Genomic DNA, 20,401 nt, shown 5'->3' with positions numbered 1-20,401 from the left:
CCAGAAACAGGCTAGGAAAAAGAAAAAAGTTTCGGGGTGAACCTGCCAAAAAGGGCCAGGTCCAACAGCACGTAATACAGTGAAAGGGATATCTGCCATGTACATGTAAATGTGTTTGTATTTATATAGCGCACTTCTACCCAGAGGTCTCGTATCGCTGTATTCATACCGCTGTGGAACCCATCCTGGCTTTCCTGTGAAATGTCCACTCCTGGGCACCCCCAAGGTGAAGCCAGGCATCCAAGCGCTGCTGGGGCCGTTGTGGAGATTAAGCAAGCTATTGCCCAGAGTCACAGAGTGGGACCCATGATTAGACTAGGCACCGAGGGGAGAATTATCAGGTCCAGGGATATTGAGTCCAAGAGCCGCCAAGGTGGGAATTGAACCCTGGTCCCGGGCCAGACCTCTGCATCAGGGTCTGCCGCTCTAACCATTGAGTCACGCTTCTCCATCTTTGTAATGGAATAAAGTCTAAATCAGGCCCTTAATGAATGTTTTTATTTTTTTTATTTACTAACACTTTGCGCTGGGTTTGCGTACTTTAGTGATGCTAACCCAGTCCAAAGTCTTAGAGTGAGGATTACTATCCAACTTAAATCAGGATTTGAGCCAAAAGTATTATTTAGGCACGTGTAACAAAGAAAAAATGTATAATTTCTCCTTGTTTTAACAACGTTGCATGTGTGCCGCATTGTACAGTACACATGCAAAGTGGGAAATCCTTAAATCATTGTTTTTGTATTGGAAGGGACCCCTGCCATTGCAACTAAAAAGCAATAATGCAAGGCTGTGAGCTTTGTTGACGCAAAGCTGCCAAAAGTGCACCAGCGCTGAGGGAGAGAATTTGCTTTCCATATCTTAGTGAATTTGCCACATTTATTTTCTCTCCATTTGATGCAAGACAGTGAACCAACTTTGGGGCAGCATTGCATTGTGCCAAATATAGTAAATCTGGGCCATTGCGTTTTTCTTTTGAACCAGGCAGTGTCAGCACTGCATCTAGCCAAGCTGTAATCCTTCATATCTCGTTAAATTTGGGAAACAATTAGTCATTCTACACAATTGCCTCTTGGCTCCACTTTTTTACTATGAACCCCAGCCTTACACTCGACACTCAACATGCCCGAAGAAGTAGAAACATATATCAGGCTACTTAAAGCATTGACGAATCGGAGCAAAACAATGATACTATTTTTATCATTAGCAGGAAATATGAAAGCCTCCACAGAAAAGTGAAAGTGATAGAAACTGGCTTCTTTTGCACTCTGCCTATGGCGGAGAAGAGGGGAGCAAGGGATTAAGGCTCTTATAACGTTATGCAAATATTTTCTCTGCAGTGAGACTAAAATGAGTGTTCTGACTGGGTTGCCTCCATGAACCTTAAATCGTTGCCCTTAGCAAGTCTGATTTCAGCGAATGAGAAATGTCTAAACACAGTGACTAAGGTTGATTGGTTGAAAGGCAGCCAATCAAGTTTAAGTTACTTAAAAACACCCTTTGTTATCTGGTCTTTATTAAGTGAGGCAATATTTATAAAACTGCGGATAAACAAGAAAATATTATGGAATATACCAGAATGAGGTAGGGTAGCATTAGGAATCATTTGTTACAAAGAAACTTTTGATACGTCAAAATGGGGGGGGGTAGGGAATCTCAGTCTTGACAATAGAATAGTCATTATATGTGAAAAGATGTGTGAATTAGGAAAGCAATTCTGCCATGTATGACACAAATTATTTCACGTGGCTAGATGTCAGAAGGAAATACTTAAGAAAGTTTGTTCCATCTGCCACACTCTGGCACTATTTTACCATTGAATGTGCGTAGGAAGACGTGGCCAGGAATATTAGGGACAGGAAAGACAGGAAATGCTATGCACAATCAATGAGTAATGTTAGTTGTGAAGTTTTCCCTTTGCCAGCTTTCGCCCTTCTCAGGTAATCGATCAAGTGTCCTGCTCTGCAACCAACTATCCCATAATCTTTATTTGGATGCTACTCCACAGTAGTACACCAAGGGTGCAAAGGGCTGTAAAGCAAGGAAGGATAACGATAGTTATCGCCCTGTAAAACTAGACGCTCATCAATTTCTTAAAGTTTCAAGCTAGCAATTGGTGGTCTCACCTTGGCACTCAGCCAAGCTAAGATATTGCCTCTCAAAGCATCAAACAATTCACGGAGCTCGACTTTTTGTACATTGGTTATTATTATTTAGCTCTAGCACTTTATCGATTTACTGGTCTTTATGTCATCCGCACTGCTTGGTTTTTATACATCGTGATATTATCATGGATAGGGCCTAATTTGTTGCAACTTCATCAGTTAGAACCAATGAAAGGTTGGTATTTTAATGTTTGCTTGTGTGGCAGTTTCTATCTTTAAGATAGGACTGGGCTAAGTGCACAGCATTCGTTTGTTGGAATAATTGATATGAAAGGTTGGGGTGTCATTATGAATGGGACATCTGAAAAGGAAATCACAGTACACTTTGGGACAGATTTACAAAGTTGTCACACAATGCAGCACAGCAACCTCTGTGTTCCATGAGAGGCAGAGAGCAGGGCCACCTCTGTTGGACTTGGCCTTCTCTGCAGGGTTACCCCCAGTCTCTTTGCCTTCACCCCTCTTATTTTGCTGACTTCGTTTTTGTAGGCTTTAGGGCTTTGTACACTTTATCACTGCGAACCAGTGTTAAAGTGCATGTGCTCGCGCCAGAAAGCAAGGTAAAATTGGTTTAACCTGATTAGCATATTTAATTTACTTAAAGTCCCAAGTAAAGTGGTTTACCTTATACCTAGGGCATTTAAATGAAATGCTATTAGTGGGCCTGTAGCTCTTATTGTGCCACCCACTTACATAAATCCCTTGACAAGCCCGTAAGCCTTCCTTTTATTGTGTATGCATTACCCCTAAGGTACGCCTTGGATGCATAGTAATTAAAAGGTTGGACATGTACTGTTAGATTTTCCATGCACTGGGGATGCAAAGCTCCTAAATTCGTTTTTTTTCCCCGTGAGACCTACCTCTCTCATAAGATAACATTGGGTTTCCTTATTACATGTAATACGTGCTAACTTTTGATTAGGAACTGATAAACACATTTTGCTTGGTGTCTGAGAAACTATAACTAAAAACCCTTTTTAATTTAGTTCGACTAACAAAAAGGACCCTTTCCAAACCATAATCTACATTCCTCCTAAGTTTCATCAAAATCTGTACCGGGTCCCGTGCCGCCTCTGCTTCCTGTAGATTGATTTTCCTACACTTTTGTGAACACCCCAGTGATTATTTTCATTTGATTACGGATGGACGCTTTTGGCAGCACCTCATTTAAGGCTCAATTGTATGGAGGAACTACCAGTCCCATAATTCCTGTGATGACCTATTTAAGGATGAATAAAAAGAGATAAAGGAAAACGCATAAAAATACAAATACATAAATATATTAAAACATATTGAAAATAAAAAATAAATTCATTATAAATAGATAAAATGCAATGTAATTGAAGGAATTAATAATAGAAACATTTTTCAACAAAATGAAAATGAAATAAATACATTCCCTACTACCCACAACAATGACAATCCCCAAAAAACTTTAAAGTAAATGATAAATGAAAAATAATAACAAAAGAATGGTAATTAGATAAACAAATACAATGAACATAAAAATAAATATAAAATTAGTTTTAAAAAGCTCATTATTAAATGCACTTATCAATAAATAAGACATTCATTAAAATACAATTAGCTGTTATAACAAATATAATCAATTGAACATGTACTTATTTAATTGTCAACTAAATATTCAATTAACATAAAAAATGTAAAAGAAAAACAGAATTCACCCCGCACCGTTAATCCTGTTGAAATCCTGCCTGCTCCCGCTCGCACAGGCTCGTGAACGGCACGATGATACGCCGGATGGTCTGGGGCATACTTGACGGCAACTCCGGTGTTTTGGCGTGATCGAGAACCCGTCCTAAGCTCCTCCCTGCCCGGGCTGCGGCGGAATCGGGCTGCACCCGGAGGTGCTGGAGATCGGCTCCGGCTACCGCAGTTAATTGAGGCCGTGGCTGGGCGGGCCTGGACGATTGCCAGTCGGGACTGCGGGGGACGACACATTACCCGCGCTGACGGAGATGGGGTAAGCGCGCTACTCCGGCCACAGCTGCTAAGCTTCAGGATTCCCTCGTTGCGAGCCCGCACAACTATATCCTGTTTTTCTCCTGCTGGTGTGGACCGGTGAAGAAGGGGGCCGCCATATTGGCTGGGCACAACACTACCGTCCGTGTCGACATTGGACCATGTTTGTGAACCCTGCTTCTCCAGTGTGTTAGTACAGCAAAAGTTGCCGATTTTGCATGTGCCTGGAGGGTTCACCGCTGTAACAGCCTTCTGTGTCTCACAGCGCCACTTCTGCCTGCGCCTCGCACGAGGCATCAGTGACGGCACGGTTTGTGCACATTCATGTGGGCTATGGTGGCTTGCCCTTACTTATTGATGTTAGTGACGACCCCTGCCTAGTGGATTTACCAAGGCTCTTCTATCAGCTACACTTGACAGGGCTTCTGTTGCCGTTTTGTGTGAGGAGCTGCACCCTGAGAGACTGATACTGGCCCAGAAACATATGATGAAGCCCACGAGTCGGGACCTCTTTGTTGCTCTCGGCTCCCTCCATGCTGCCTGGGTGGGAGGAGTCAGAGCCCTTGGACTACAGCTGGACGCCATTGTTGCCCCTCCGACGGGTGGGAGTCACGTTAATCCTGTGATGGTAAGAGCAGCTCACGGCACTGTGCCAACGTTCGGATCCACTGTTGCACGCCTAGAGTTGATCAATTATGGGGCTCCATCAGGTGTGGTGTATAAGTCCCGCACAGCCGATCACATGTGTGGCGCAGGGGGGCATGCAACTACACCTCGGGCGGACCACTTCCACGGAACACTGACTTTGCCCATTCGAATTGCCCCGCCTGTGCCCCCGGACAACGTGGCCTTCGACTCTTTGTTGCCCTGGCGGCGGCGCGATCTGGAAGGCTGGCTTGGTACTTTGTTGCTGAACTCGGACAATCGTTGGTTGTGTCTTGATGGTTCCCTGCTGCAGAACTCTCACATGGTATTGGCGTTGCCTTGCTTTCCTGTTAACCCTGATCATTGGACATTGTACGGTGGGGCGACTGTTCGGTTGTTACGCGCCAACGGGCGTGTTAAAGCGGGGCAGGGTTGAATTTTTCTGTGTGATGTGGGGCGGATTCTTCGGCCAGCTACTGATGGGGAGATGCTTTACTGCTATGTCTTTCTAATGCCGTTTACGTGTATCAGTTCGTGGACCTGCGTGTACTAGATTTGTGTTGCCTTGTGCGAGCGGGGCGGGGGAAGTTGCACTCTCCTCCGTCTTTTCCCTTCCTTGGGGTGTAGTTTAGGGGGCGACAGACACGCTGCTAGTGGGGTTGGGTCGTAGCCATCGGCAGAGGTGTAGGGTGGGGGGGGTTTATTTTTATTTTTCTTTGTTATTTTCTATGACCTTCTATTCCCTTTTCCTCCCTTCACAAGCGCTGTGGCGCCATCTCCTGCTTCTTTTCTTCTTTCTTTTCTTCCCTCGCTTGGGGTTTTTAGTCTGGACGGGTGGTTGTTTCCTTTCTCTTTCTTCTAAATCTCGGGTTCATACAGCGGGCGACAGGCACACTGCTGAGGGGGGGGCCGTAGCCGGAGGCAGGGGTGCAGGGTGGGGGGTTTTCTCTGTTTTCTCTGTTTTTTCTTTTTCTCTTTTTTAGTTACTAGGGCCTCTTTCTCTCTCTTGCTTTGCTTGGGCTTCTTTTTTTGTTCTTCTTATCTTCTTTCTGGGATTCCGAGTAGTAGGTAGTTCATTGGATGTTTTTATGTTTCGGGCCAGTAGGGGGGAGGTTATCATCGTGTCGCGTTTTTGGTTCAGCGGACGTGTGCTGCATAGGAGGGCGTGATGTGCGGTTTGTTGCCTATCCTGTTTAGTGCGCGTTAATGTCTGCGCCCTGCCGGCGGCGGTCCCAAATGTGTATATCCTGAATTGCGATGTTCCCTCTCTCTGATGCTGCTGGATTGTATGATGTCGGATCCTGCTTTATCTCTGAACCCTTTAAAAAATGAAAACATAACCTCTTTTATCCTGGTGCCGTTCTGGTACAACAGTATCCTGGGTGTTGATGTGGACTTTGGGAGGCGGGTGGTATGTGTATTGATTTTTTGACTTGCATTGCCCGTCTCTGTGATATTGACCGGATGTGGTTTTCGTTAACATGTAATTGTGTCCACCCTTTTTACAATAAAGGTTTAAAAAAAATAAATAAAAAAAAAACAGAATTCATAAATTAAATAACTTCCCATCCTATTCCTCTATGAACCCAGCTAACCCCTGGCAAATTATGAATTAGTAATTAAACTGTAGAAAATATCAGTTACACATAAGCAATCAAAAACACACTTAACCGCTTGCGTGCGGCAGGAATTCCAGCCCTGTGCTGGACATTCCTATCCAGGCGTTGTCATGACGGAACCATTCCGTCATCAATAAGAGAACAAAATTGAAAATTAAATCAAATCCTTATTAAGCTCACTAAACCCAAAGGTATCAAAGTGCTAAGCCATGTTCTGTACAAAGGCCCATTGCGGGGGAAAAGCACAGAAACAAAGAACTACGCGAAAAGAAAAAGACAAAAAAAAAATAAGGCAGAAAGCTACTGCTGGATCTAAAAGTATAGTAACAAAACTATGAAGAAAACATTTAAGTTTTGAAATGTTAAAAGAGCCAGATGTATCAAGCGTTTTCCTGTTTGCAAACGGGCTGATGAGCAGAATCGGACCGTTTTCGAACGGGCAAAAGCCTTTTGAGATTTATCAAAGGCAATTACAAAATAGGGAATCACAATTTTTGCAATTACCTATTTGCGAATGCATTTAGAGAATCGCAATTTGCGATTCTCTAAATGCAATGCAGGAGGCGCCTTTTAAATTGCGTACCTGCTTTAAGGAAGTGCAATTTACCACCAACTTCCAGGTGGTAAGTTGCAAATCCTTAGAAAAATGCACAGTTTTGCATTTTTCTATGTGCCATGTGGTGCACATACATGCAGCACACTTTAAGGTATAGATGATATAGAAACAGGTTGAAGAAATACGGGTTACCTGCATGTTCAAATTCAAGGATCTCTCAAATAGAACCCTAAGGTTCTTAACTGACTTCACAGGAATGGGTACGGGGTCACATGCTTCAGGTCACCACAGCTCCGACCAAACACCATAACCTCGGTTATATCCGGATTTAATTTGTAAAAGTTGTCTCTCATCTAGCTGCTAACACCAGCCATGAAATGTTTAAATTTATCAGTCATTAATGGCAAACTGTCTGTAATTGACATAGTGATGTGCGTGTCATCCACACACGAAACCCACTGGAAGCCAAAGGACCTCACCAAAGCTGCAAGGGGGTAAACATAAAGATTAAAAAGAGGAGGGCTAAGAGAGGAGTCCTGCGGCACCCCACACAGTAAATTAAATGCCTTGACCCTGAGCTGTCCACAGCTAACAATTTGAAGCCTATCCGTAGGGAAGGAATGAAGGAGATCAAGTGCTAGGTAGTCCATACCTAGATTTTGTAGCATTTGAACCACACGTGTAGGCAAGACTGTTTCGAAGTCTGCTGATAAATCCAGTATGACTGAGATAGCAGCTCCGCCCGGTCCACCTGGCTTCTAATACAGTCTACTGCTAAAATGCGCGCAGACTCAATGCTTGCCGCTCCTAAATCCATTCTGAGAGGAGTACAAGAGGTCATTGTCCATGATAAATGTAACTAACTCCTGATAAATGTATTTCTCTAAAGTTTTCCCTTGCACGGGTAACAAGGAGATAGGGCGATAACATTTCATACCAATGACTTCTTTCCCAGACCGAGGAAAGTTTCCGATTTCCAAGATGAGATCAAAAGGCTTCCTAAGATATTCTGCCACTAAGTTCTTAGGCAGCTGCAAGGTTTTGGGGGACACGGGCCTATCGGCGAACCCGATTTAATGCTCATCAAGAGTTCCTTAACTTGAGAGGCTGAGATGGGTGTAAAAGCAGGTAGTGAAGGGGCAGCCAGACTAAAGTGCTGAGCCCTACCAGGATCCTCGATAACATGAATTAAAAGAAAAACAATAATTGATTATTTAACTAACTTCCCACCATATTCCCATAGAAACCCAACACATGCTACTAAATGTAAATTAGTTATTAAATTATAAAAAATTACATAACACATTAAAAATAAAAAAATACAGTTGAATAATTAAATTAACAATTAATAAGTTCAATAGTTCACATAATTGTTTACCAATTAAAGATTTAATTGAGCATAAAATAATTTTAAAATATAAAACCAAACAAACTCAACAACCCACTACAATATTGTAATATACTAATTAAATGTAAAACAATATTCATTACACATGAAAACATACAAACTATACTACAAAATTAAAAACAATTATAATAATAAAACCTACATCTAATATAAGAGCTAATATATATTTAACTAATTAAAAAAGATATTTAATACAAGTTAATGTTCTTCAGGACTTTAACATCTGGCCGGGTGGATGTGATTCACCTCAGCTCCCGGTCGGCTTCAGTATTCCGAGCACATAAGCGCCCTTAAAACTCGCCAAACTTGCCTCAGAGGCTGCGAAAATGCTAACGATCCAGTAAGGGCTGAACGAGTGCCACACCTACAGAAATAAGACCTTTTTTGAGCATCGCAGGGGCTCCGAGAGATCAGCAGTGGAGCGGCACAAAATGGCTGCTGCAGCACTCGAAAGGAGGAAGAGCCGCTAATCCCTATACGCCTCATCGGAGCGGACTGGCAGATTTTGTAGTGGCTGCACACCCATCATGATCCCTGAATGAGCGGTGAGCAGGACGCTACATACCGCCACCGGAGGACCTCTGTCGGGACCCTCATTGCGGACACATGGTCCCCTGGAAGGCACACCTCTTACATCTTACACGGTGAGGCGGGCGCACTTAAAGGACCGGATGTGGTTTAAGGGCAGTGGGAGAAATTTCAGTACCCGACTGGCTAGAAAACTGCAGCGAACCGGAGCCTTGCCTGACCCTAAAATGGCGCCTGGCACTCAGCAGAAGACTGAATAAATGAAAGGGGCTTTGCACAAGGATCCCCAGCAACAGCCAATATCTCAGCGCAGCAGGATGGGTTTTAAAGTAGAAGGGGCTCTGTGCCTTCCCCATAGTCCAACAAGCACTGACAGTGCCCAGCAGTGAAAATTGCAGGACTACACATCACCCCTGCCTGTCTCCAATTGCAAATGCTCAGGAAGACCTAATCAGCAGGCATTTACTTATAAGGCCCTAAAATGATTCCTAAGGATTGCCCTGGGAGGCAGTGGGGACCCTCAGAAACGAGTTCGCTGGCCATGACTGGTGGAAAGCATGCTGCTACCCATGGTCATCCCGGTTGCCATGTTGGAAGTGGTGCCCGTCGACTCATCATGCCTGATCGTCGGACTCTGCATAGAGGGGACCTGGAGTGCTTCATACCCACATTCGATCTTGAGGTAGAGATGGATCTCATCTATTTTGCAAGTTTCAAGCATGTCCGTGTTCCTTGCGCTGGGCTGTTGCTGCATACTTCTGATTCTTCTGTTGATGCGCCCCAAAGTCAGGTCTGTGGTGAAGGCATGGGGACCACCATGATCTTTTGGCAAGCAAGTTTTTTTGCCCTCCCTGTTACTACCTGTTGATCCCTTGTCTGACCCTAAAATGGCTGTCACTGTGTTCCCTACCACGACGTGCTACTCCTCTGACAATAAACCGGACTTCGACCAGTTCTCAAACTCATCCCCTATCCGTCCTACCCTTCAGGATACCGAATTCGTGAACCTACCTCTGACTGTGGAGACCTAGCCTTTTGGCCGATGCCCGGTGGAGCTACTTGATAGATATAGAGGAGATGGGCTGTGGACTTTCCCTTCGGCCCTCACCTACCCAGCCGGACATTGGGCAGACCTTACTTTGTCTCTCCATCGTACTCTTCCCCCTACCCCTTTAGTCCACCCACTTTCTCCTCTACGCCCCATTCATTCCTCCTCTTTGCTCTCTAACTGTTTTCCCATTGAGACCTAGCCGCTCTGTTGTAATTTAGCAATGATTAGGTTAAGAATTAGCAGAAGACATCTTGTATTTAGAGACTATCTTGTCCGTTTATGGAATCCATTTTGTATTTCTGTCAACTATTTTGTTTGCCATGTGCTCTGTTCTACCTTCCTGTTAACTGCTCTTGAAATCTGCCTAGAGACAAGATATATGTATCCTCTTCTGCTTTGAACATGCTCAGTTGAGCATACAGCTGTCTCCAGTTTGTAACTGTCAAGATGTGTCCACCAGAATTTGCTAACTGTCAGCCCTTCCCACTTGTTGCTAGTACACTCTCTGTATGACCTTATATGTATTTGAAACCAACACTCTTTGCCTTGTACCGCCTTCATTTCAGCCCCTGTGTGGGTATAAAAGGACCAAGCTCCTTCTAGTCAGTGTGCTACCTCATACCATACCGAAGGGTGTTGTGTAAATGTAGTTCCACCTCATGAGGTTTAATAAACTTTATATTTTCTATTCCAGTTTCTGTGCCAACTTCTTATTATTGGTCTAAGGACTCTAAGCAGAGAAGGGGGAATCCCTTGCACTAGTAGGCCTGGCTGAGGCTTGCTACCACAGCTTGACTGATGCTCAGTGGAGCTACCTGATACCTATAAAGGAGATGGGCTGTGGACTTCCCCCTCAGCCGTCACCTACTCAGCCGGACTTTGGGCAGACTCTCCTTCGTCTCTCCATCCATCCTATCTCCATCCTTTCCCCCTCTTATACCCCACCCCATTTCCCTTCAAGCTCCATTTACTTCGTCTTCTGACGCTCTGGAAATTTTATCGTGAACTGTTGTAACTTGTAACTAATATAATTGTTGTAACTTTGTGGATCCTTATTTAAAGCGCTCTGATACCTCCGGGTTTAGCCAGCGCTATATAAAACTCAAAATAAATAACTAAATGTTGAAGTAATCAATATTACATGCAAAGATATTTTTTTAAAATCACATACATAAAATATGCTATTCTTACTTTCTATATTCTGTTCCTCGATATTTTTGTCTTGACGATATTTTTAAAATGGTATTCCTTCAATTTGATATTTTTGAACAATATTAATTTCATTTACTATTTGTATGCCATGATAGAATGAGGCATAATATTAGTGCGACCTCCAATAGAGAATCTTGGAAGATGCCAGAGAGGGGTCTAAGGAAGCACCCAGGCAACTTTCAGCAGATGGATACACACAGCACCTGACTGCAGTGGATCCATACCACCTCAGTCATAGTTTGTGCCTGTGATGGTGAGAGCGTAACACAGAGCTTTTCACTTTATTAACCAATTAATTATTACATTCTTTTTCAACTTACCAGGATTCAAACTTGTGACCTGCAAGTACTAACTTACCTTAGCAGCTACCTATATTTTCATCCAAATTTAGAAAGATTAACATTTGGACAGTAGTATTACAATTAAAAACAAATGGTGCTGGCTGATTACTGTTAGGAGAATAGGACCGTTTGTGAATGCTACTGGACTTGAGAGGCTTCATCTGAAATGGCCTGCAAGGTTTCGTCAACAGTACTGCGCAGAGTCGAAAAAGTGACTAGGTTTGTCAATAATACAGACAAGGCAAGAAGCCAGCTTAAATATGACTAAAGGTAGGGACTGTGTCCCACGTTTCCTTTGAAAAAGAAAGCAGGTGTAACTCCAACTTCCAAAGCAATGATGATCTGATCTACCTTTGTGACACCAAGGCAAATATAATGGAATGACAACACCAAACGTAGCTATCTATTCACATCATCAAAAATGTCCAAACCAGAGAAAGCTCAGGCCCGCTATGAGAAAAGGTCACCTGTGAGGCTATCGTGGAGGCTTTTAGTATAATTGTGGGAATTGCTACATTCAGTGCTATTGAGCTGCCATTTTCTCACGCCATGAATTTACTTTTTAATGACAATGTGCAGTATGTCTAAAAGAATGCGCAGTAAGGCACAATTTCCGTGCCTGGGCCAGAGAAACATAGGCGTTCACTCACATTAAGGTGAAGACCGTCTTTAATGTGATGTCTATCCTCTCAAATTCTCCTCAGAGAGAGCACGATGTTTAATAAGTGATTTCACAAACCAGCAATCTAACATGTGAATATGAAAGATTCTACTTGCAATTTACAGATGACTTTTTCATTTCAGAAATATGTCTTAAATGTTTGTGGTGATGAGTTGCAATGTACAGATATCTTCTTTTTACTCGAAATCATATCTGCCTCTTGTCTCCTTTCTCACAGGAAGATTACAATCAACTGAGACCTCTTTCATATCCCAACACAGATGTATTTCTGATCTGTTTCTCTGTGGTAAACCCTGCTTCTTACCACAATGTCCAGGAAGAATGGGTGTCTGAAGTTAAGGCGTGTATGCCGCACGTGCCCTATGTTCTCATAGGAACTCAGGTATGCAACAGGTATTGATGCACAAAAGGTAAATTCCTGAAAAGTACTTTTACAACAGGTAGTGGCTGGTCTCGCAGTAGAGTGGTGGTGTGGGGAAGGGTATGGGGTGGGGTAACAGACGGACGACAAAATAAACAAAAAAAAGAAAATAACTTAACTGCTCCTCGCCGATCACCGCTCTTCTCCTTCCTGCTGGGTACGTCCTGAGGTTCCCAGACTCCCCACGGCCAATCCCAGTGCTTCCCTCATGCTGGCCAGCATGAGAGAAGGGCTTGGATTGGCCTGAGCAAACTTGTTTTCTGCTCCATAGGGGACTGGGAGCCTACGCCTGCTGTTCTCTCCACCCGGCAATGCAACTCAGGCTGGGGAGATGTCAGAGCATGACAGTTTGGCCAAGACAGCCGGCCAAACCGTCATGCACACTGACAGCAGTGCTGCCCACTACTCCCCTTTGGTGCCTGTCGTGGCATGGCCCAGCACCACCCTCGGCTCTGTCAAGAGAAAAAATAACATTATAATAATACTCTTTTATTATCATTTTATTTTTTCTTTCCCTCAGCTGGCCAACAGGGGGGCTCCACCATAGCAGAGTACCACTGCTGTTTACAACTCAAATTAATACTGCAAACCTTGACAATACCCCATGGTCACAAAATGTCTGCCAATATGCCTCCAGAAGCTCATCATTACTCTATTTGATAAAGAAAAGGTAATGATCCAATAAAATCATATATCGTATATACTTTAGGTCTGCATCAAGTATTTCTCTTACTTTCTTCATTATAAAACTATAATTTGGGGTTCTGCTCCGCAAAGAGGGCTTTTAAACATAAGCAGCAACATTCTCCTATTTTTTTCATTATAAAACTATAATTTGGGGTTCTGCACCACAAAGAGGGCTTTTAAACATGAGCAGCAACATATTGTAGGGAATCAAATGAAGCAAGTTACTCGCCCGATATATTTGATTAGAAATAGAACGTAGCAGCTATCCCAAGCAGGAAGATAGAGATGGCAGTGTAGAAACTGGAACTGCAAACATGGTAACTCCCCATATGAAAGAACAACATATTTTATGGGTCACCTCGCCACCTTCTGAGGAAGGTTTAGTAGCAGTACTACATGAACACTGTGGCTAACACATGACCCTTGCCAACCTGCCCGGGCTGTCTTAGGCATTTCACTGCCATTCCAGTTCACACCAGGCTTACCTATCCCACACCTTTTTATCCTCCTGTTTCCTATTAGTAATTTTCACATAGGATAGCAGTCATTTACAAATTTTCGTGGGCACTAAAATGTTCCTGAATATTCGTGAATCAGCCCCATACCACTAAAGTGAAGTACATGCTGGAGAAAGACAACAAGGTCAGTAGCAGCTGCTGTCTGGAAGCAGCAGTTAAGGGGCGGAGGGGATATCATTTTAAAAAAAAAACATTTACACCTGGCCAGCTGCCAGCCGCCACCGCCTCTCCTGCGTCCTTTTCCTAGCTTCTTGTGAGAAACAGGAAGCAGAAAGCACCAGGGCTCCCACGCTCCCTGCAGCCAATCACAACGCTGCATTGTGATTGGTCTGCGGCGCTCAGCCTGGGGCTGTAGGGTTGAGCATGTTATCCATACAGGCTGTAATGCAGCCTGCATGGAGAACAGGGAAAGTGCGCATGACTGTTTTGGGCGACCCGAGAGGGGCAACCAAACAGCCATTGCGCATTTAGGAGGGTTGTACCCTCCTCTCTTGCCCTTCAGCCATGCCCCGCCCCTGCAAGCATGCTGCCGCAGCAGGAGAACAAAATAAAATGTTAATAACACTAGTTATTATCATTTTCTTTTTCCTTTCTTTTGTGCTTTGAGGCAGTGGGGCGACGCTCCTCCGCCTTAGCGGAGGACCCTTGGTCATGACCCATTTTCCTTTAATTTGTGCCTGCATGTGAATGGATAAGGAAAACCCAAAGCCATGATCATGTGTATTTTCCAATGAGGGAAAGAGAGAACAGTACAGGCTGGGGCAGAATATTCTGAGATTGCAATCCCTGACATTTTATTTTTCAAATTTGGGTTGTCCCTGTGTTAATATCATGGGTGCAACATGTAGTGAGCCCTGGGGTAAGTGAGAAGAGAGAGACAAACTGCCCCAACAACTGCCGGCAGTCTCTCTGCTGATCTAGGGTCAGTGTGGAGGCGAGACATACACCCTCCACTGAGCCATCCTGCTTTTTGCAAGAAGGGAGGTCGGGGAGAGGTTCACTCTTCTCTTCCACCCCATCATTAGTTACCAAGAGCATGGTAATCTCAGACCTCTCGAAGTGGTGCTTGAGGCAATTATCATGCAGGATCCTCAACTGTTCCTAGGACTTTTGAGGTCCACCAGGTAGGTGACATTGCTCTTTCGCTCCTTTACCTCATAGGGCCCAGACCAGCTGTCTTGCACAGCACAGGGTTCCACAAGCTTCATCACCCACACTTTTTGGCCAAGCTGGAACTCCACTAGAGTGGCATTCTGGTCATATCAGCATTTCATGTCTTCCTGGCTAGCTTCCAGATTCTCCTGGGTGAGTTTCCAGTAGTGGCCTGTTTGGTTGCGAAGGGCCAGCTTGTAGCTGACCACATCATGGGGAGCTCTCCTGAGAGCTCGCTCCCAGCCCTCCTTTACTAAACTGAGAGGTTATCTCACAGGGTGCCTGTCCAGAAGTTCAAATGCACTAAAACCAACCACCTTCTGCTGTACCTCCCTCAACGCAAACAAAAAGGCATAGCAGGAGAACGTCCCACTTATGCCTCAGGGGGTCTGACAGACCCATAATCATGCCTTTCAGGGTTCAGGTGAACCTCTCAACCAGCCCATTGGTTTGGGAGTGGTAAAGAGTGGTGAACTTGTAGGTCACCTTACACTCTTTGTGTATAGCCTTCATGTAGTAAGACATGACACTGGTAACCAGTCAGGGACCACCTATTTGGAGAAACCCACACAGGTAAAGTTTTCCATTAGTGCCCTGGCCACGACCAGTGCAGTCACAGTCCTCAGGGGGATAGTTTCCGGGTACCGGGTGGCAGGGTCCACCAAGACCAGAATAAATCTATTGTTCATGTCTGTCTTGGGGTCCAAAGTCCCGATGATTTTGATGCCCACCCTCTCATAGAGGGTGCTAACTACCGGAAACCGTTGTAGGGAAGCCTTGCACTTCCCCTGTTTTGCCTTGTCTGGCAGGTAGGATAGGACCTACATTATGCATCTGAGGACTTCCTCATTTGAGGCAATACAAGTGGGTGACAAGCCTGTCAGGGGTCTTGTCTTGCCCCTAATAACCTGCCAGTGGCACATCATGAGCCAGATCCAGGAGAAATGTCCTGTATCACTAGGGGACTGCCAACACACATGTTGCACCAGGCTCAGGAAATGTAGGCTCACTATACAGGAGACCATTCTCCCAATATATCAGGTGCTTTCCAGAGGTGTCACCAGCTGCCTAAGTCTTAGCCTGCTGCCGCAGACCCTCAAGATAAGGACATTCTTTCTGAGCTCCGCAGAACTCCTCCTTGGTTGGACCCCCTTCCTGCTGCCAATTGGTGAGCTCAGAAAGGTTCCCCAATTCGGCCACTGTTAGTATGCTTACTTATAATATTCCATGATGCCACGTGAGTGGCAGCGTGCGCGTGGTACCTGGATTCTAGGTGTAGAATGTATGGATGCTCGGACGCAGTTGCTGCCTAGACAGCGATGTACTGGGACGATTAAAGAAGAGCTTAACGTCTTACTGGAGTGTTACCTTCTTTTCATTGACGATGAGGGTTCCCAGCATCAGCTGATCTCACGAATGTTGCCGGACGTCCTGGAGGTTGTGTTCTTCCACGGCAAGGCAACCGCGACGTCGTGTCAATTCCCCGAATTTCTGGCTGAACGACGGACGTAATTTCTGAACTTTCCGGGTCTTCTCCTGCATGTCGTGAGTTCCTCTGCCGAGGATTTATCTAAATCTTTGCTGTTTGCCTATTATTCAGCCCGCTTCTTCAACAACGTTTGGTGCGCGAGTTTGTCTCTGCGCGAGCCTCTTTCTGTGCGCGTGTGCTGCAGCGTACGTCTCCCAGCGTTACCGTGGAGACTTAGCATCAACATTTTGCCGCGTCAGTGCTTCCATTTGACAATGGCCTCCGAATCTTACTGAAAGCACACGCATTTTTCAGCGCGTTAAAGGGCAAGCTCTCCATATTTCATTTCTGCGTGCTTAAGAGGATTTTAAGCAATTCTAACAAGCTGGGAACAAACTGCAGTGCAATGGAGAAGTTAATCCTGGCAATTATTTGATTATGCTTTAAAAAGCAAGCATTAATCATTTTTGTTTAAATTAACTTATGAACTTGGCTGACAGTGCACAGAGGCTCAGCGCGAGAGGAGTTCAACATTGAGGAATAAAGACATTTTAAACATTTAAAAACAAAAAAAAAAGATAAAATATCTTGAATTGAAGGCTGACTGTATCACATTGCACACTAGGGAAAACTGTTATTTGGCACTTAAGCAATTTTAAGGTGTTGTATTCACATAAAGTCATTTTTTTTTTATTCGCTTGGGGCAGCAACTCACCCACGCAAATGGAGAAAGTAGAGTCACCACCTCCCTTTTTGCAATCTCCTGGTCCTCCTCCCATGATTTGGAAGCAATGGATAGCCACTTTTGAGGCTTACATTGATGCAATTGATGGTGACATATTCACTTCAAAAAAGAAGAAGGCACTTCTTGTGTACAATCTGGGGGTTGAAGGCAGATCCATCCTAGAAACGCTGCCTCTGGAGGAAGTGAGAATACTCAACAATTCACGTGAGGATGGTGATTCACTGGTCATTGATGAATATGCTTCATTGATAAGAACGCTTGATAAGAGGTTTAATCCCAAACGCAACATTGTTTTGGAACGTCATACATTTTTGCAACGTGCACAAATGCCTGGAGAGTCAATTGATGACTTTGTTGCAGCTTTGAGGATTTTAGTAGTGAACTGCAACTACTTAGAGTTCAGAGATGAGATCATTCGTGATCAGTTGATTTATTGCACATGTGACAAAAAAGTGCGAGAGAAGCTTTTGTCGTCTGATGATCCTGATTTAGAGACTGCTTTGACTCTGGCTAAATCTGTTGAACATTCACAGTTCTGTATGAAAGATGAGTGCACCTGCTACTGCTTCTACATCTTCTACTGTAACTGAGATCAATGTACTCACTCCCAAGCCTTCAAAGTCTTCCAAGATTACGAACACAAGTGCTTCCCGGCCGTCAGTCTCCAAATCAAAGAATGATCCTCAAGGCTTATCATGTTATCGATGTGGCAGTAGGTCACATCTGGGGAATTTCAAATTTTGTTTTGCTGTTAATCAATCTTGCTTCAAATGTAGGAAAAGAGGTAATCTGGCGCGTATGTGCAAGGTTTCTGTTGTACAAAGAGGATCTGCACATACCGTAAAGAATATAGAGGAGCATAATGTGGAATGTGATGATGATGATGACACCTGTTATGAGTTGTTGATGTTATCGGCTTCTCCCATGGAGGCTGAGGGTATAGTGGAAATTGCATCCCTTGATGAATCCCAGAGGAGAAAGTCTCCTATGTGTGCTATCAATCTTAATGATAAGTCAACCAAATTTCTTGCTGATTCAGGGTCTCCTTTCACTTTAATTAATGTTGGAGACTTTGTGGTTCTGGGTGAAATCCCTTTGACACCATCATCTATCAAGATGTTTGCTTATGGGGGTAAAAGAGTAGAAGTTTTCGGCAAATTGAAAGCGAAGCTCGATTTTAAGGGAGAGTGCACATTGTGTATGATTTATGTCATTGAGGATGGCTTAAGGTTTAAGGAAGGATAAGTGCAGCTTTCTCAGGGACGGCGTAGATTATTTAGGTCACCATATTTCGGCCAAGCGTGTGCAACCTAAAATGAAACTGTTGGATGCCATTCGCAATGCACCTGAACCGCAGAACAAAGACCAATTACGTTCCTTTTTAGGACTATTTGAATATTACGCAAAATTTGTTCCCAATTTTTCTGACAGAACTGTGTGTTTACGTAATCTGCTGAAGAAAAATGCAAGGTATGATTGGTCTGAGCAGTGTGCTAATGATTTTAACTCTTTGAAAGAGGTAATTGCGCAGGCACGTCATCTCAAGTTATTTGATCTCAATGATCAGTGCATCGTCGTTACAGATGCCAGTAATGTTGGCCTGGGTGCGGTTTTAATGCAAAGGAGATCTGATAATAGAGAGGAGGTAATAGCTTTTGCTTCCAGAACTCTTCGAGGTGCTGAAAGTACCTATTCGACTATTGAAAAGGAAGCTTTGGCCTTATGGTGGGGTGTACAATATTTTAGAAATTTTTTGTGGGGTAATTACATAATACTCAAAACTGACCACAAACCTTTGGTGGATCTCTTCACAACCAAGGGTGGTGGAAGAGCCACACCTCGCATAGCGAAGTGGCAGTAAAGACTGGCTGAGTTCAATTATCATTTAGAGTATGTTCCGGGGGTAAACAACAGTGTAGCTGATTGTTTGTCGAAGTTACCCCTTTCTCACGATGATTTGGAGCTGGAATGTGACCAGTTGGAGATGGTGTGTGCTGTTAGTTCTGTGTCTGAGACAGACGCTTCTTTGTCTGAGGTTGATTGGAGACGTGCAATTTCTGAGGATGTTGACTTATGTAAAGTGATTGACTTTCTAACTAATGGATGGCCCTGTGACAAGTCTTTATCTGCAGAGTTGGTTCCATTCAGTAGAGTTAGTGATGAGTTGTCCTTGGTGGATGGTATTTTACGCAGGGGGGGTTTGTTGGTTGTGCCCATGTCGCTTTGTAAAACAGTTCTGGATTTAGCTCATGTTGGTCATTTAGGTATCCGTGCTATGAAACGTAGAGTACGTGAAGATTTTTGGTGGCCTGGTGTGGATTGGGCAATTGAACACTGTGTGCGTGATTGTGGAGCCTGTGTTTTGAGCGACAAGACTCGAGTTACTTGTCCTTCTGCTATGAATCCTATCTCTGTTAAAGAGGTACCATGGTGCAAATTAGCTTTCGATGTAGCTGGTCCATTTAATGATTTGGGTAGTTCTCCCAAGTATGCATTAGTCTTAATTGACTACATGTCAAAATGGCCAGATGTTAAATTTGTTGAGGGTATTAATTCTGCCACGGTGATTAATTTCTTTACAGATGTTTTTCTGAGAGAGGGGTTCCCAGAGGAATTAGTATCTGACAATGGTACCCATTTGGTTTCTGCTGAAATGGAGGATTACTTTAAGAAACATGGTATTAAACATGTGCTTACCTCTTTATATCATCCATGTAGCAATGGTTTGGTTGAGCGCCTGAATCGTGTTATTAAGGATCAATTACAATTGGCTTCTATAAATGGGTTACATTGGAAGCAGGTGATTTCGGACATGTTGTGGGCTATGAGAGTTACCCCTCATGCTAGTACGGGTGTGTCACCTTTCCCTTTACTCAGGGGTAGAGTAGCAGGTTCTAAGCTTAATAAGAATTGGATGTTAAGGAAGGAAATTGATGTGGGTAAAATTGGACGAGTAGCTGATGTTAGGGGTGCTGCTCAGGCAAAATATGCACATAAAAGCATCAGAACATCTCCTGTGTGTCAAGGTGATTGGGTGAGGATCAAAAAACCTGTACTTGTGCGCAAGGGACATGCTAAATTTTCTCCTCCTGTTCGGGTCATAGAGGTAAAAGACCATGTTGGGGTGCTTGACAATGGGAAGATTTGGAACAAGTCTTGCATTTCTATTGTACCCAAATCCAAGGTTGATTTTGTGTAAGACAAATTTGGTTTGTCTTCCCAT

At 43.9% G+C, this 20,401-nt stretch overlaps 1 protein-coding gene across 1 annotated transcript in view; it reads left to right on the top strand.

The window, feature by feature from the left end:
• The window catches only part of RHOJ (ras homolog family member J), a 512,290-nt gene that overhangs the window by 437,299 nt on the left and 54,590 nt on the right, over positions 1-20,401 (top strand). The window contains exon 3 of the mRNA XM_078660325.1: positions 12,405-12,569. Coding sequence (XP_078516451.1) covers positions 12,405-12,569 — 165 coding nt within the window. The remainder of the gene's footprint in view (positions 1-12,404; positions 12,570-20,401) is intronic.

The sequence above is a fragment of the Lissotriton helveticus genome, chromosome 9 (genome assembly GCF_964261635.1).
Source record: "Lissotriton helveticus chromosome 9, aLisHel1.1, whole genome shotgun sequence".
In the NCBI taxonomy this organism is placed as follows: Eukaryota; Metazoa; Chordata; class Amphibia; order Caudata; family Salamandridae; genus Lissotriton; species Lissotriton helveticus.
Note: the sequence above shows the minus strand (reverse complement) of the source record. Positions and strands in the feature narration are given on the sequence as shown.